The sequence below is a fragment of the Synchiropus splendidus genome, chromosome 19, assembly GCF_027744825.2.
Source record: "Synchiropus splendidus isolate RoL2022-P1 chromosome 19, RoL_Sspl_1.0, whole genome shotgun sequence".
Lineage (NCBI taxonomy): Eukaryota > Metazoa > Chordata > Actinopteri > Syngnathiformes > Callionymidae > Synchiropus > Synchiropus splendidus.
In genome coordinates, this window is record NC_071352.1 from 16,120,001 (window position 1) to 16,137,160 (window position 17,160).

Here is a 17,160-nt window from a genome sequence, read left to right on the forward strand (position 1 = left end):
AAAGCAAGATGATGCCATCCCACCGAGGCAGCTCGGTCCTCCACTCGCAGATCTGCTTCCACGCTGATCGACACTGACGCGGTGCTCAACTGCTCACGTCTGACTGCCTGAAACGATTCTTCTGATGTCTCAGAACGAGTCTTGTTCTGGAGGCTCAAAGCTGCTGCGACATAGGGTTGTTTTCATGCTCACCTCCGAGCGACACTGTGACTCTCACTGACTCTCTGTATTACAGGCGGTTTCCTGGACGAAGTGACCGGGTCGATCTACAAGTACGTGCTCCATTTAAAAAGAATGTTCCTGTTATAATGTTTTGTTTATAAGGAATTTAGAAAAAAAATATTTTAGATCACATTTGCCATGTTTTTATGTCCAATGTATTTTTGCAATGTAATGACAACCTCATACATGTGTCTCAATAATCAAAATGCAGCATTTAAAAACAGTATTTTAACAATATGTTAACAATATGGTTTTAAATAGTTTTACAGGATGCTTTGTGTTTCACTTCAAACCGCTTCTCTCCCCCGGCAGGACCGTCGCAGACGTGTTTGACGACGACGACGACGACAACTGAGCGAATGTCGCCACCATGTGGCCAAACTAGCATATCTCCTTTTGTCTCTTCTATTGTCTCTATTTGTTCCCTCAGATGAACAACAAGTTCTCTCTCTCTCTCTCTCTCTCTCTCTCTCTCTCTCTCGACAGAAGAGCTGTTGGAAAGAATAAAGTCATATATTGATGTAGCGTTGTAAACATGGGGAATCCGAGTCAGAGCGAGTTTAAATCACCAATTTGTTGAATAAAAAGTGGGAGGAATGTTGTCTGATGGACTGTTTTCTCTTGAATGTGACTGAAACCATGAGGCTGGACGTTGTGACAGCGGATGCATGTGATGGACGGTGATGCGTTCACTTCAGTGGCAGCAGCTCCAGAGGAGGATGACTGACAGATCAGCTCCAGGCTTCATGAACTCTCAGTCCATCCAACATCTCTGTGGTCGAGGAAAGGCTCAGGACTATGCTTTTAGTTGAGTGATAGAAGGTCACAATATTTTCAAGTCTTTGTTTTACGAAATTACAGAGCTGCTTTGTCACCTGTCAAAAGTTCACATCACTTCATCAACGGCATCGCTGACCCGCCCTGAAGATCAGGTTCTGCTGGCACAGGAATTGTGATCGGGAACAGGGTTCGTGACCTGAGCTGAACATGTGGCTGGTCAGTGGTCACACATCAGGGTTCTTGAGTCGAGGACTCCCCATAGATTTCAGCCAGGAAGTTCAGCCTCAGAGAGAGTCAAAATAGTCAAAATCATTCGCAGTTTCAGGTACGATGAGATGAGTGTAAAAAATAAATAAATAAAGTAAAATAAACGAATATTCCGTGATATAATCATACCATCATCATACCATGAGATAAAAACGGACTTTATACATATAAATCCTTGTGATGTCATGTATTACTTCCCAAATAAAATGACTTTGATTGGACTTCAGAATAAAGCTGTGGTTAAAAATATAAACATTTCCACAATATCAATTCAGGTTATACATCTTCGAGCAGCTGATAGGAATAAACCTGGGTTTCCCTTAAGCAAAACTGAATTTTTAGAATCCATCTTTTTAAGCTTAGTTTTCAAAATGTTATTCACTAAAATTATTTTTTTTTTATATAAAACGATGGGACGATTAATAAGCCCGGACTTGCCGTTAGAGTAACAAACCAGCAGATGGCGATGGCATCCACGTGACGTGCGTTACTCTGTGACATTTTCACCAAACGAAGAAGTCGCCGAAGAAGCGTTACCAAACCAAAACCGAGACCAAACACCTTCGCGACCGTCCGGACTTCGCCCTCCATTGCATCCACACCAATGGGGCTGGACAAGTTCTGCAGTCCGGGCAGTTCGGATCCGTTTTGGGTGAGTTTGTTTTGTCCACCATCACGTTGCCGTTCCGCCTCTCGGTGCCGTGTTTTGCGTGCTGTCGGTAGCTGCCGGTGACCCGGCTCATGCTAACTCCGCCGACTCGCTCCGCTAAGTTAGAACGACCTGTCGTTCAGTCTCAGAAGAACCAGTCAAACAGCTCAACGACACGTCGCTGGCGTTTGTTTGCTCTCCGCGTGGCGCTTTATTGCGCATTAAAACAAGTGTATTGCGTGTGTAGTTGATTTTACCGAATCAAAGTCGCGATGTTTTGTGAACGTCCACCTGACATCATGAGCATGTGTTTCCGGGCGTGGAGCTGTATTTTGTCGTCTGTTCTCAGTCAACACACTTCTTCACCTTCCTAGTTTATCACCGTCGTTTTACTGGTTTGGTTTTCACTAAAGGTAACCACATGGGGTCATTCCGTTTGACAGTGTGTGATCGTCGTGTGAGGAGGAACAGTTTGGACTTGTCGTCTCCGGAGACAGCAGCGCCCTCACCTGAACCTCACACACCGCCACCAAAAGCGCTCATTTATTACCTTTGATTGAAATGGATTTTCCCTTTTGGAAAAATAGCTTTTCCATTTTGTGAGCCCTGGTATATTTGAGTGGTCAGGGGGTGGTTGACCAAGTTTATCGCAGCGCTGTGTTGGCTCAGTAAACGTGGGTGACAGACTGTGTGATATTCACCAAAGTCTCATGTTGGTGCACCAGACAAGTTCATCTTTGTCCGAGTGGTGCTGTGCAGCATCTCCTCTGGTTGGAGCTCCGTCGGTCATCGGCGTGCTCGCTCTGTCTGTGGTTGGCTCTGATTCTGATGGATGGCCAGCGTGATCTAATGAGGGCCGGAGAATGACCAGGATCTTCACTCAGTGGTGGAAAGAAGATTCTGGATGCACCTCACATCCTGCTCGGAACATGTGTTACGGTTTCAGGATGTTTCCACCCCGAATCGTATGCACACCGAGAGTTTCAGCTCCAGTATTTACACTTCAGTGAGTGCGACGTAAACGTGTCTGCTCGACGCATGAATGATTTACAGCCAAGATTATCGTGAATGTGTGTGCTCGCTGTTGACAAGCATCTCTGCTATCACAAGCTGTCTCACTCCACGTCACCACTGAGCTGAATGTTTTTTTTCTTCGATAAGCTCTTGGACTTTTGATGGCTGGTGGTAGCTGCTGCCTTTTTTTTTCGCTTGACCCCAGAAAGCTGTTATGAGAGCTTTTGTGCCACTTCTCCTCACGCCTTGTAAGACCAGACGGTTGTTCAGGAAGTTGTTTTCTGGTGCAGTGAGAGGATTTGAGAGTTTTTAATGTGTTTTTCTTTTGTGTGTATTTGTGTCACTGTGTGTTTTAATTATATGTATTTAGATATATTTCAAAAATGCAATTTCTCAAACCTGGACCTAATGTTTTTGGGGTTTTTTTAGATTAACTTTTCAGTGTTTGTGCCATCAGTCACCAGTTTTGCCTGTATTTAAGATAAAAACCCTTACTTCTTTTACGTGTTTTTTAAAAAAATCCATTATATATATATATAATGGATTTCAGAAATGTAATTTCTCAAATATTGTCTTAATTGTTTTGTCTCTCTTCCTGATGCAGCTTCCTACAATGTGGTGAAAGCTGTATAGTCAGGAAATAACTCATTCACGACTCGGATTTTTGCACTGAGAGAGCAGCAACTGTGATCGAGTCATATTAGAGTGCAACACAAGACTGTTTGCTGTGACAGGGCGTGTTTAGTATAACTTCTCTGCAAATATTCCAATCCAGCCAGTGTCAGACAATACTGAGTGTCTGACGAAACCTTTTCTTCAGTGGGCGACATACGTACCTGTTGTCATGTCTTAACAGTCAGTCAGTCAGTCAACCTCAAGTTGAAGTTCTGAATCAGTCAGCGTCTTATTAGAGAAGAGGTCTTTTTACTGTCTCACAGTTTCTTGACTCGATCTACCGCTATCTGGGTGTGGTTGTGACAGCTATAGTGTTTTCTTGCATACTTGATTGTGTTGACATTTTATTTATTTGTCTCGTTTGTCAGACAGTTTTGTGTTTCCATTAAATTTTTGGCTCGAATCAAAAATGCCTTTTTGAAACATGAAGAATGTGGTCATTGCTGCGCAAAGGTTTTTAAGCTATTGACTGTGAGACATGTGACACATCATATCGCAACTCCGGCTTGGAAACATCTGTCTGACGTGGTGAGATAATAGTGGTGGGGTCGCTGAGAGGACAACAACTCTTCCTTCTTCAAAATCAACTGGAGATTGAGTGAAGTGATGCAGCGCTGGTGCAGGCAGCCACGAGTAACATCTCTGTGTGTACGGTTTGTCCAGGATTGGAACCGAACATGGCACACCCCCTCCCCAAACTTCACACCGTGCTTCCAGAACACCGCGCTGGTGTGGATTCCATGCCTCTACCTGTGGCTCTGCGCTCCCATCTACCTCATCTACCTGCGCCGCTCCAGCCGTGGCTATATACGCATGAGCCACCTTAACAAAGCCAGGACTGTGAGTGATGGCTCATCCACCGAAATGACTGTGATGGTGGCTGAGCAGTGATCTGTCTCTTTGTTGGAGTCATACCACAGTAAATCAGTGATGATGATGCTTCGCTTTGACGCCAAAGTCAGCTTTAATTTGTTGTCCTGCCGACAGGCGGTGGGCTCCCTCCTGTGGATCGTCTGCTGGGCAGATCTCTTCTATTCTTTCTGGGAAAGAAATCACGGCAGCAGCGTTCCTGCTCCGGTCTACTTTGTCAGCCCGACCTTGCTGGGCCTCACCATGGTGAGACACCTCTCTATCGGCACGCCGGTCTTTGTTCTGGGGCCGGTCTGTTTGTTGTGTGGCCTCTGAGGGCACTGTGTAAATGTTTGCCGCTGGAAGCATTCATTGTTTAGTTTCTCTTGTTTTGGTCTGTTCTTTCTCCTCCAATATGTTTTTTTTCTGTGTCTCGTGGTCAAGTGGGATCTACTCTAAAAATAATTAAAATAAATATAAATAAATAAAAAATAATAAATAAAGTAAAGTAAATAAAGTTTCTCATGCTCGTCTGTGTGGTGTAACTCTGCGGCAGCTGCTGGCCACATTGATGATCCAGTACGAGCGGATGAAAGGGGTCCAATCCTCGGGGGTGATGCTGATATTCTGGCTGGTGGCAACGACGTGTGCCACCGCCACCTTCGCGTCCAAAGTCCAGCAGGCGGAGGATGACGTACGTCCCACCTCTGACCCCGGTCACCTCTGGTGTGAGCTTAAGACGTCTTCATCTTTGCAGCCTTCCACCGTGAACGTGTGGAGATTCACCACCTTCTGCATCTACTACACCCTGCTGCTGATCGCCCTGATCTTGTCCGGTCTGTCTGACCAGCCGCCGCTCTTTTCTCACACCATCAAGGAGCCGGTACGTAGCTCCTCTGCTCATCCTGTGACCACAAGCACTAGTTTCTGTCTCGACCTTTCCCTTTCTCTTCTGTCTGTTAGTCGACCCTCGTTTCTCACGCTTACTGTTCCTCTTTGTCTCACTGTCTGTGGTTGTCACTCTTTGCGTCTTTCTTTTTTCTGTCTCATGCACCTGCTTTCACTCTCCCCCCGTCTTAGTCATCTCTGGCTCTCTCGCCCTTTTCCCATGCTCCTCAGCACTTGACTCAGTTTTAGCAAAGACAACTGCCCATTAAATTAAATTGGATCCCCAGTTCTACCTCAGAGTGCTGTGCCTCATTTTAAATGAAGTCAGCTTTCAAAAAATGCATAATGAGAAATGATCATCCAGTGTGTCTACACATCTCTGATTTTGTTGTTTACCCGCCAGCACCCCTGCCCTGAACACGGAGCCTCCTTTCTCTCCAGGATCACGTTCTGGTGGATCACTGGGTAAGCAAACCTTCCCAAACAAAATCAGGTGATGTTGAATATGACTTCCTTTGTTTGGTCTACAAAGTGCAGTGGTTTGCAGAACTTGTTTGTGTCCTTTTTCCTTTGAAGAAATGTGCTGTTGTTCAGCGCTGTATTGAAAGGAACCTCGTGGGGAAAAATAATATCACTAAGCTGACGATGATCATCTGGTCATGTCTGATGACATGCCAACTACAACAGGCCTGGCCAAGACGTGACTCCCGAGCCACATGTGGCTCTTTCCCCCGTTTCTTGCCGCTCTTCACCAAATGAGCCGCCAAACTGGCTGCGACTTTGGTCAAGTTGCTGTGTCCAAATATTGTTCAAAGACTTTGACTTGTGTTTAACTTTCAAACATGAACGATACACCTCGCCACACATGCTCCAAGCCAGTGGAGCAGCAGTGTTGCTGTTCATTGTCGATGTGAGTCGCGGTCCATCATCCGATCCACGATCAACATGATTTACTTGACTTAGTTCCACGTTTCACTTTGTCTATCCCTAAACTGAAGGCATGGCATCTGTTTCACCTGTGATTCCTTGTTGATGGTCGTGAAGTCTGATGAATTCAGTGGAGTGAAAATGAGACGCTCCAGTCTGCAGCGTGGCTCACACACAAACAGACCGGGCCACGTCATTGGTGGCATGAGCCACATCAAAATATATATAAATGAAATGAATGCCGCACACATTTGTATCTACGCCGCTTGATATTTTCAGGAGGATCACGGTAACATGTATGAATTTGAAAAATACATGCACAAGAGACATACACCGGACGCAAACCAGCAACCTTGTGACACACAGGGATGTGCTTTAACCGCTATACTGCCGCTTAGTCGCGTGACCAGCTGTTCTGGTGAGCCTTACAGCCTTACATATTTGTAGGATGTGGCTCTTTTCAGCAACAGAGTAAAACAATGTGGTTCTTAGCCTCTGACTGGTTGGCCTCCCCTGAACTAGAATATTAGAGTCTCTATTATCAATTCACAATCCACTGACATGACTGCTTTTTTAAGTCGATCTCCCTAGACGACCAAGTTGTGTGAGTAAGGAGGTAGAGGAGAAGCTAGTGACAGGCTAGGAGTGAAGACTGTACGAGTATTTGGGGTCAACCCTCCAGTGATGGGCAGAGATGAAGGTGAGGTGAAGAGGAGAGACAAAGATTTTGAGGTTGTCATAGGGGGTGACTAAATCTGAGAGCCTTTGTGGGGATGTTTGGAAATGAAGTTAGGAAAATATGAGTAATAGGTGAAACACATGCCATACCTTTTGTTTAGGAATGAAAAAGAGGAGTAACTCTGCTCCCCAGCTGTGTGAAATGACTGACGGATTGTCAGATCAAAACGTTCTCTTTTTGTTGCCTGTTTATGACCGGCCTCTTCCTCTGCGCCGTCACTGCTGCAGGACATTATTTTGTGGTCACATTGGCTTAAAGCGTTAGAATCCCAGGTTCTGACATTAATCCCAGTCAAGAGCCGTGGGAGAAAAGAAAAAGCAAACATTCCTGATCTGCTTCATGCTCTGTGACTTTTTACAAAGATCAGTTGACTGTGTTGTTTGAGATCATTCACTCTCCGAATGCTCAGGGTGCCCAAGCTGTGATTAAATGCACAGTGATTTGTTAATCTCAAGCAATGACAGCACTTTAATCCGCCATCTCACTGACACAATTCTGCTGTCTTGAAATTGATTATGAAAATAGTGATGACTGAAAACAGGAATGAACTGCCTGACCTCCTCTCCTGGCTAGGATGATGACGACGGGCTACAAGCAACCACTTGAGGAGAAGGACCTGTGGTCCCTGAACCCTGAGGACCGCTCTCATGGAGTGGTGCCACAGCTGGTGCACCGCTGGAACGACGAGTGCCAGATGGTCAAAAGGTAGATTTCTACTAAAACAAAGCACTTCAGAACCCAGCGTTTTAGCAGTTTGTCGTCGCGTCGTTTCATGTTTGTTTGTTTTTTCCAGGGCCGAGCAGAAGACCATCTTCTTGCCTAAGCGTGCTATGGGTGAAGGTAATGAAGGCCAGGCAGTGGAGGAATCTGAAATCCTCATCATTAAACCTCCGCAGAAGGCAAAGGAGCCCTCCCTCTTCCGGGCTCTCTGCATGACCTTTGGCCCATATTTTCTCATCTCCTGCCTGTACAAGTTCATCCAAGACATTCTCATGTTCGTCGGCCCAGAAATCCTGAGGTGAGACACTGTCCTCTCAAAATATTGTTTTAACACAGAGCCGCTGCAGCTTTTTTTAACTGCAGCTGATGGGAATGATTTGAGTCATTATTTGATCAGTAAATATTTGACTTGAGAAAAGTCAAATTAAAAAGGGCCTGAAGTGAAATATACTCATATTAGTTGCTTCAATCAATGGGAGTGTCTTGACACATGGAGCATCGTGTGGCAGAGAAAGTTAGCCGGGACAATGCCAGCCACAACCGCTTCCCCGGATGGAGTGCTTGACTCCAAAGTACAGACAGATAATGATCTCTCCTGTTACCATCTCCAAGGTTGCTGATCGACTTTGTCAACAACTCCAAGGCTCCGTACTGGCACGGCTTCTTCTACACGGCTCTTCTCTTTGTCTGCAACTGTGTTCAGTCTCTGATCCTGCAGAGGTATTTCCACGTCTGCTTCGTCTCTGGGATGCGCCTGCGCACGGCCATCGTCGGAGCCGTTTATAGGAAGGTATGAAGCTGCAAAGGTCTCTCGAGTCTCAGTAGATGGGGAACTTTTTCCATCAGGATGAGTTTGTCTGCTCTTAATCGAGTTTGCTGATGGATAAGTCAACACCAAATATCATAAAGACATAGTTTACTGCCTTATCTGTTTGACCTGCCTCCAATCTGTCTCCAGGCGCTGGTCATTAGCAGCGCTGCCCGTCGCACGTCCACCGTGGGCGAGATTGTGAACTTGATGTCTGTGGATGCTCAGCGCTTCATGGATCTCATCACTTACATCAACATGATCTGGTCGGCTCCACTGCAGGTGGTGCTGGCGCTGTATTTCCTCTGGCAGGTGAGCGGAACCTCAGCAGTGTTGCTGTCCTCTGCATGAGACCATGTGACAACACAAAAGCGTTTGATGGTAAATGTTTCAGAACCTGGGTCCATCTGTGCTTGCCGGAGTGGCTGTGATGATTCTGATGGTTCCTGTGAACGCCGTCATCGCCATGAAGACCAAAACCTACCAGGTCCGTTAGCAAGGAATCTCTCCGACGTGGGTTTAACTTGGAAACCCACTGTCATGTGGTGGAGCCCTCTTGAACTGGATCGAGGTTTGAAATCGTCCCAACCCCTGGTACTTTTGTTGGTGCAGGTGGCTCAGATGAAGAGTAAAGACAGTCGCATCAAGCTCATGAACGAGATGCTGAACGGCATCAAGGTGCTGAAGCTGTACGCCTGGGAGCTGGCCTTCAAAGACAAGGTTTCTGCTATCCGAGAGAGTGAGCTCCTTGTCCTGAAGAAGGCCGCCTACCTGGGTGCAGTGTCTACCTTCACCTGGGTCTGTGCTCCATTCCTGGTGAGTCTCAGAAGCCTGCCGTCGACGTGCTGAAGTCCACGGACAACATGAATCTTTCGTTTTGTTTTGTCCAGGTCGCCCTGTCCACATTCACGGTCTACGTGCTGATCGATGAAAACAATGTGCTGGATGCCCAAAAGGCCTTTGTGTCTCTGGCTCTCTTCAACATCCTGCGCTTCCCGCTCAACATGCTGCCCATGGTCATCAGCAGCATGGTGCAGGTGGGTGCTCTCTCGGCCACTCAGGAAGTTACAGCTCCGTCACTGCATGGATCACTGAAGTCACTGTCACGTCTGCGCTCAGGCTAGCGTGTCTCTGAAGCGCCTGCGAGTGTTCCTGTCCCACGAGGAGCTGCAGGAGGATAGCGTGGACCACAAACTGGTGGCTGGCTGTGAGGCTCCTCCCGTGCTTCTCTATCTCTTGTGATTCTAAGATCTCATCACGCCCATCTTGTCCTCCTCAGCTCCATACAGCATCTCAATTGTTGACGGCGTTTTCAGCTGGTCCAGAGCCGAATCACCGACCCTCAAAAAGTGTGTTGCCCTCTTGTTGTGATAATTTATGATGTTGTCATTACTCATTAATGAATCGACAGAACGAAAGATAAAGGTTTCATTTTCTGTTTCCAGACTGAACGTGCTGATCCCAGAAGGCTCCCTGGTGGCTGTGGTGGGACACGTTGGCTCGGGGAAGTCCTCGCTGCTCTCCGCTCTGCTGGGAGAAATGGAGAAGATGGAGGGAAGCGTCAGCGTCAAGGTGCCTAAAATGAATAGTAACTTTTGTATCCTTGACAGATTTCTTACCTCACACAATGTTCAGCAGGTGGTCATCATGTTCTGGCCTGTGCTACATAATGAATACAATTATATACGTGTAACATGTGTTGTCCTCCAGGGGTCGGTAGCTTACGTGCCGCAGCAGGCCTGGATCCAGAATGCCACATTGAAGGACAACATCCTGTTTGGCCAGGAAGTGGCTGAGAACTGGTACCACTGTGTGGTGAAGGCATGTGCCCTCCAGCCGGACCTTGAGATCCTTCCTGCTGGAGATCTCACTGAGATTGGAGAGAAGGTATGAACGAGTCCAAGATGTGAACCAACTTCACTGAAATCCGAAAAATAGAAACGGAATTTACATAATCCTTTGACCCGTGTGTGTTCCACAGGGAGTGAACCTCTCTGGCGGTCAGAAGCAGAGGGTGAGCCTGGCCCGGGCCGTCTACTGCGACAAAGCCGTGTACCTGCTGGACGACCCGCTGTCCGCTGTCGACGCCCACGTCGGGAAACACATATTCAATCGTGTCATTGGGCATCATGGCCTGCTGAAGGACAAGGTGAGTCTGAAGAGTCGTAAATGCTATCGCCGTCATGATGCTCTGAATGTCAACGCATCTGTGTGCAGACACGAGTGCTGGTGACCCACGGGCTGAGCTACCTGCACCACGTTGACCTGATCCTGGTGATGGTGGATGGAGAAATCACAGAGATGGGCTCGTACAAGCAGCTAAAGCACACGAATGGCGCCTTCGCCGAGTTTCTGAGGACATACGCCACTGTGGAGCAAGTGGACAACACCAGTGAGACATGAAACGCAGGCGTCACGACTGGCCTGCTCGAGTTTCTGCCACATCTGTAACCAGACGTTAATCAACTTTTTATTTCCCTCTTATGTTTAGAAGCTGTGCCAAACCAAGGACCCAGAGGTGTGGACAACAGCAGCACGACAAATCTGGCCCAGTAAGTTCCACAGACTTGATTCTTTTCTGCTGTCAGAACTCAGTAAAAGAGACCTGAATTTGCATGTTGTATCGAACCGACTTTAATAAGGAACCTTTTGAAAGGTTTTTTTTGGTCCTTCTGGCCTTAACTGAAATTTCTAGTTCAAGTTCTAAAGTCAGAATTTCATTGAGTCTGTCTAGATTTGAAAGTCATAGTCAAAATGTCTCTTTTGTCAGCATTTTATATGAACTGTAGTTCTCTTTATTGTGGGATCAGGCGTCTGAATCACAATATCTGAGATGAAACATGTGAGCAGGGTTAACGCTGTATATTATCCTGCCAGGCCTTCACTAAGCAGCAGCAAGTCCCAACTGCACCAGCCCGGCAAGGTGATGAGCGAAAAGGCCAAACCCCCAGAGGCGGGGAAACTGACAGAGGCTGACAAAGCCAGCACGGGACGGGTGAGTGGAGAAACGCTCGACTTTACACACGTTGCATCTTGGCCAAGTTAGTGCCACAGTGTGATTGAATTGGAAGGTGTGTGGTCCAGACAGCCCATTCACTGGTGGCTCTTTTCTCGGCAGGTCAAGCTGTCTGTGTTCTGGTCCTACATGAAGGCTATCGGCGTGCCTCTGTCCGTGGTCAGTCTGCTGCTCTTCTTCCTGCACAACCTTCTCTCGCTCTTCGCCAACTACTGGCTGAGCCGCTGGACTGATGACCCAGTGGTCAACGGCACTCAGCCCTACCGGATGGTGAGACTCGGCGTGTACGGGGCTCTGGGCCTTTTGCAGGGTGAGTATGGGGACACACTCGTGGCCAGTGTGACTTACATCCCGGCGAGCTGGGCCGTCAGAGGTTCAATCATTTTCAATACTTTCCCACACCTTTCCTCTCCCGGCCTGCAGGCCTGGCTGTCTTCAGTTACTCCCTGTCCGTGTCCATCGGAGGAATCATGGCCTCCCGCTACCTCCACCAGTCCATGCTGCATGACGTCCTGCGCTCGCCCATGTCCTTCTTCGAGAGAACCCCGAGTGGGAATCTGGTCAACCGCTTTGCCAAAGAGATCGACACCATCGACTCTTTGATCCCGAGTATCATCAAAATGTTCATGGGCTCCATGTTCAACGTGCTGGGCTCCTGCGTGGTGATCCTCATCGCCACGCCGCTGGTGTCCATCGTCATACCCTTCCTGGGAATCCTCTATTTCTTTGTTCAGGTAATGTGACTCAGGAGCAGTGATCAGTCCAGCACATGTCTCTGCTAAACAACTTCCCCTCCTCAGAGGTTCTATGTGGCTTCGTCTCGCCAGCTGAAGCGTCTGGAGTCGGTGAGCCGCTCGCCCATCTACACCCACTTCAACGAAACTCTCCTGGGCACCTCGGTCATCCGGGCCTTCCGAGAACAAGACCGCTTCATCCGTGAGAGCGACCGCCGTGTAGACCACAACCAGAAAGCCTACTATCCCAGCATCGTCGCCAACAGGTGCAGGAACACACCGCTTCTGCAGCACCGAGACAGTTGGTGTCACGCCTCCCTGTGTCTCCACAGGTGGTTGGCCATTCGCCTCGAGTTCGTCGGCAACTGCATTGTGTCGTTCGCTGCCCTGTTTGCCGTCATCGCCAGGTCAACTCTCAGTCCGGGCATCATGGGTCTGTCCATCTCTTACGCCCTCCAGGTACAGTCCCACCCCACCCCAAGTCCTGACGAGGTCAACTTGAAAAAAGTGCTTGAGATTTACAGGTGTTGAAAAGAAGATAACAATTCTGCAAGTAAATATTTCACACAGGATTGTTTCTGTGTTCATTTGGAAGACAGTTGAAACTATGAAAGTACCTTTTATCTCGTGGTGATGCGTTGTTGTGCACTATTATTCAGCGTTGTCTTAGATTCTTCCCTACACTTGTGACTCGTCATTCTAATGTCCAAAACATATTTTAATAACCAAGTAAGTTGCTGACTTTAATGGGCTGAAACGTCGGCACGTGTTGGTCTGGAACTACCGAGCTACAAGTTGTGACTTTGTGACCTTTTGTCCGCAGCTGACGGCCTCGCTGACGTGGCTGGTGCGAATGTCCTCGGACATGGAGACCAACATCGTCGCCGTGGAGCGCGTGAAGGAGTACAGCGACACAGAGAAGGAGGTACCGATGTCCAAATCAGCAACTGAACTGTCATCATTGCTCTGTGGAGAATTATTTCGAACCCGATTCGAAGTCATTATTTGGTCAGTATTTTTAGCTTGACTTAAATCCAATTAGAACTTCCATTCAGATAAACTAAAGAGGGCACAAACTCTTCCACCTCTGTGAGATTTTAGCGACCAATCCTGTTGCTTTCCTTGACACCTGGCAACACACGTTTGTGTCTCTTTGAAATGTTAGAAGGAATAAAGTGACCCAACTTCCAAATTCAAACTGCTGGCTTTCTGCCCCATAGTCAAAGTGGAAAAAAGACCCGCCGAGTGTGCCCCAAAACTGGCCCCTCGAAGGCCACATCGAGATCCAGAATTTCAGCCTCCGTTACCGCAACCACCTGGACTGTGCCCTCCACAATATTAACATGATCATCGAAGGAGGAGAGAAGGTCTGAGACCACATGGAGGTGTTACTGGTGGAAAGAGTTCTTCAGTGTTGTTCATGTTTCGGACCCCCAGGTGGGGATTGTGGGCCGCACCGGGGCAGGAAAGTCCTCTCTGACTCTGGGGCTGTTCCGGATCATCGAGGCGTCTCAGGGTCGCATCCTCATTGACGGGAAAGACATTTCTGCGATGGGGCTGCACGAACTTCGCTCCAGAATCACGATCATACCACAGGTGAGACAGCAGTGTCCAGCGGTGCAAAGGGTGGATGAAAACTATCGTTTTTCAAACCCATGCCTTAATAGTTGATTTATATTCACCTAGACATTTTACATTCCTCTGTAAGTTACATCTCTTATCTCTTTAACGTCACAACAAAACAATAGACAAAACGAGTTAAGTCAGAGAAAATCTGAGTATGGAAATATTTCTTTTTTTGTTTCGCTACTTTCTATTAGCTATTTTCATCCATGTTATTTTCATATATTTTCCCGACATCATCAATAACAATAACAATATTGCAAGTGCAGTGAGTTGAATCGCACACAAGGTGGCGGTAGCGCCCAGAAAGGCCCGTGAAGTGACCGTGTTTCCTCTTCACCGTGTTCCTCCTCAGGACCCTGTGCTCTTCTCTGGTACTCTGCGTATGAACCTGGATCCCTTTGACAAATACTCAGACGAGGAGGTCTGGGGGGCGCTGGAGTTCTCTCACCTAAAGAACTTTGTGTCGGGCCTGCCGGATCAACTGCACCACGAGTGCAGCGAAGGCGGAGAGAACCTCAGGTGACGCTCGGTGTTTTGGGTACGTGTGTGACGTCCAGCCTCTGTACTCAGTGTGTGCTCCTCCTCCAGCGTGGGTCAGAGGCAGCTGCTGTGTTTGGCCCGAGCTCTGCTGAGGAAGACCAAGGTCCTGGTCCTGGACGAGGCCACGGCCGCCGTGGACATGGAGACCGACAACCTGATCCAGTCCACCATCCGCACTCAATTTGAGGACTGCACTGTGCTGACCATCGCTCACCGCCTCAACACCATCATGGACTACACACGGTAACGCACGCACACACACACACACACACACACACACACACACACACGTTTGTACATTCATTGTTCATTGCCATGACCCTTTCCCCAGCCTCTCCCCCTAAACCTAACCATCCAAAACTGAAAGTCAATTACATGGCCCAGTTATTTTCATGTCTTAGACTTGTGGGGTCCAGCCAAGTGGTCCTCACATCGGCAAACATCCTCACAAGGATAGTGTTTTGTTCGGAATTGGTCCCCACATTTGGGGTTCCACATTCCCCTGGGCTTGTAGTTTATTAAAAATACATCTGATCAAAGGTAGATCTCTGGTTTGAATCCACTGACTTGTGACTAAAACAGAACCAGGAAGTGCTCATTCATCAGGCGTCTGCCTTCTTCAGGGTCCTGGTGCTGGACCATGGGAGGATGAAGGAGTTTGGCACCCCTGAGGAGCTTCTCTTGAGGAAAGGAGCCTTCTACAAGATGGCCAAGGACGCTGGCCTGGTCTGAAACAGCAGGGGGTTTTAGCTTCGCTGCCCTCTGGCTCTCCTCTCGCTCCGCCAGACGACCACGACTCCCTCCTTCTGTGGTCTTCCTTCTGCTTCAGCTCAGTGGAGAGACAGCTGGGGCTGACGCTGGGGAGTCTGCGCCCTCAAAATCAAAGTTATTCCTCCTTCAGTGCCAAATCACAGGCAGGAGAGGAACCAGCCGCCGGGTCAGAACAGCGGCATGGTGGCACCAGACTCTCAAATTCGACCCAATTTCACATGTCTTCAAACGATAAGTGCAATTACTAGGCTCGAGAGTCGAGGCCTTGTTTACGTCACACAGCTTTTATGGAGGAAAATATGAACGCGAGTGAGGGATGAAGCTCAGATCCACAGGAACAGGAAATAACCCAGTCACTTTTACGGTCCAACTGGTTTTGTTGTTGGAGCTGAAAATGCTTTTAAATGTCAAATAAATGTGAGCAAAATTGGAGAGAAAAATTCAGTGAATAAAATCTTACAAATTTCAGTAAAACTATAGCTCAGTTTCTCATCACGTTTCCACACATAACTGATGTTGGTAAACCAAAATAACTGAATTGAAACTGACAGTTTATTCTATTTTCATTGTAAATATGGCCATATTTTTTTAAATGTAAAAGCATTTTCAATTTTAACAACGGAACTATTAAGGTTTTTTTGGAAATGGCAAGAACACAATTTGAGTCAAAAAGATCTTTTTTTTTTAATTATTATTAGTTCATCCCTCTTTGCCAGGTGATTTATATCTCAGGTTTATTTGAAAGCAGCACGTGGCATTTGCGTTTATTGTCATCACTAGAATAGTTACTAAATATGAAAATTTACCAAAAAATGTTAAATTTAGGTATTAAAAGTTTGTATAGCTATGTGCATTCCCTCATATCTTAAGTCCATCGTTCAGAAGCTAAAACGCTACTTAAGTCAAGCGTCTTCATGGTAGTAAGTAAGCGTTGCCTCAGTGACCCTCTGTCTGATATGAGAGATTCACAATCCAGGAGTCAGGTTTACAGATGTTCAAGGTCAAACGGAGGTGTTCCAGTGTGTTGTTGACCCACGTGAGCGAGGGTAGCTCTTGTGCTTTATTCATTTGAATGTAAACTCACCCGTTTGACGTCCAAAAGTGAAACGCACAGACAACTACTTGACTGTTACTTTGTGGTTTATTTATTTATTGTGTTTCTTTCAGCTTTAAGAGGCTGTGGGGTGGGCGCCGTCTGTATTGTTGCTGGACGGTACAATCAGGGATGCTGAAAGTGGCCGGACTGACTGGTGAAAGTCAAACTGAAACTCCCCAAAGTATTGCATTCAGAACCCCCCATCGTCGCGTGATCGTTGGAGTCTGGGTCTGCTGATTGGTGTGTCATGTCTTCCTGCTGTGTGGATGTCGCTCTCTGAGAACAATTCAATTCAGGAATTTGATTTATTTTACTCGCAAGTTTATTTGAAACTGAAACCTGTGCTTGGCTGCCCTCTTGTGTCTGGCGGTGTCATCTTCTCTGTATCGCGATGCTCTGTTTTTAGGACTATCACACGACATTATGGATTTGTTTATAAATCATTTTGTTGAACACAAATTTAAGTTGTATAGAATTTCAAACTTCTATAATCGGAGTGTGTCAAATGACTTTGATGTTTTGCGAAGGTGTGAAACCTGGCTTCATTTGTGATCAGTTCCCAGGTGGTACAACAGATGGCTGCCGACAGTTTCCACGCTGCTGTTTTCACTCCTGTGGGTCATATTCAGTGTTTCTGCCGAGGTTGTGTTCTGAGGTTTTATTTTTGAAGAGAATGCTCATGATTGTAATGCTCCTGGAGATTAGTTATTTATAAATACTGAGTGAAACTTGTGATTTCGATTTGTATACATAATCATTTTGTAATAAAGTCGTTTTAAGTAAACGTGCTGCAGTTGTCCTTTTCTGTATGCTCCCTTATTCGGTCAGAGCCCGTCTTT

The 17,160-nt window shown here is 47.0% G+C and overlaps 2 protein-coding genes across 5 annotated transcripts in view; both read left to right on the plus strand.

Moving 5' to 3' along the window:
- The window catches only part of LOC128751459 (protein PFC0760c), a 10,540-nt gene extending 9,730 nt beyond the window's left edge, over positions 1-810 (plus strand). For both annotated transcript variants that reach the window (XM_053852484.1, XM_053852485.1), the window contains exons 5-6: positions 236-272; positions 535-810. In XM_053852484.1, coding sequence (XP_053708459.1) covers positions 236-272; positions 535-577 — 80 coding nt within the window. In that variant the 3' untranslated portion in view covers positions 578-810. The remainder of the gene's footprint in view (positions 1-235; positions 273-534) is intronic.
- A 740-nt stretch (positions 811-1,550) lies between these two features.
- abcc1 (ATP-binding cassette, sub-family C (CFTR/MRP), member 1) lies at positions 1,551-17,084 on the plus strand. 3 transcript variants are annotated; one of them, XM_053852452.1, is made up of 31 exons: positions 1,551-1,921; positions 4,271-4,447; positions 4,595-4,723; positions 5,013-5,150; positions 5,214-5,339; positions 5,748-5,809; positions 7,584-7,715; positions 7,804-8,028; positions 8,343-8,520; positions 8,689-8,850; positions 8,933-9,025; positions 9,151-9,354; positions 9,429-9,575; positions 9,658-9,745; positions 9,818-9,887; positions 9,984-10,110; positions 10,249-10,425; positions 10,520-10,687; positions 10,756-10,930; positions 11,030-11,090; positions 11,416-11,533; positions 11,657-11,864; positions 11,978-12,288; positions 12,355-12,554; positions 12,621-12,747; positions 13,112-13,213; positions 13,509-13,655; positions 13,726-13,884; positions 14,267-14,433; positions 14,503-14,697; positions 15,078-17,084. In XM_053852452.1, the coding sequence occupies exons 1-31, from the start codon at positions 1,874-1,876 to the stop codon at positions 15,184-15,186; spliced, it is 4,530 nt and encodes a 1,509-aa protein (XP_053708427.1). In that variant the 5' UTR covers positions 1,551-1,873; the 3' UTR covers positions 15,187-17,084. The 3 variants fall into 3 exon arrangements, with proteins under 3 accessions (XP_053708427.1, XP_053708428.1, XP_053708429.1); XM_053852454.1 differs by lacking the exon at positions 1,551-1,921 and adding an exon at positions 2,195-2,331; XM_053852453.1 differs by lacking the exon at positions 5,013-5,150.
- Positions 17,085-17,160: the final 76 nt, after the last annotated feature.

Excerpts from the sequence above, each read along its gene's own strand:
- abcc1 (XM_053852452.1), top strand. The coding sequence starts at position 1,874 with ATGGGGCTGGACAAGTTCTGCAGTCCGGGCAGTTCGGATCCGTTTTGG. Across the intron at positions 7,716-7,803 it reads GAGTGCCAGATGGTCAAAAG|GGCCGAGCAGAAGACCATCT; the intron begins GTAGATTTCTAC and ends TGTTTTTTCCAG. Across the intron at positions 13,214-13,508 it reads ACAGCGACACAGAGAAGGAG|TCAAAGTGGAAAAAAGACCC; the intron begins GTACCGATGTCC and ends TCTGCCCCATAG.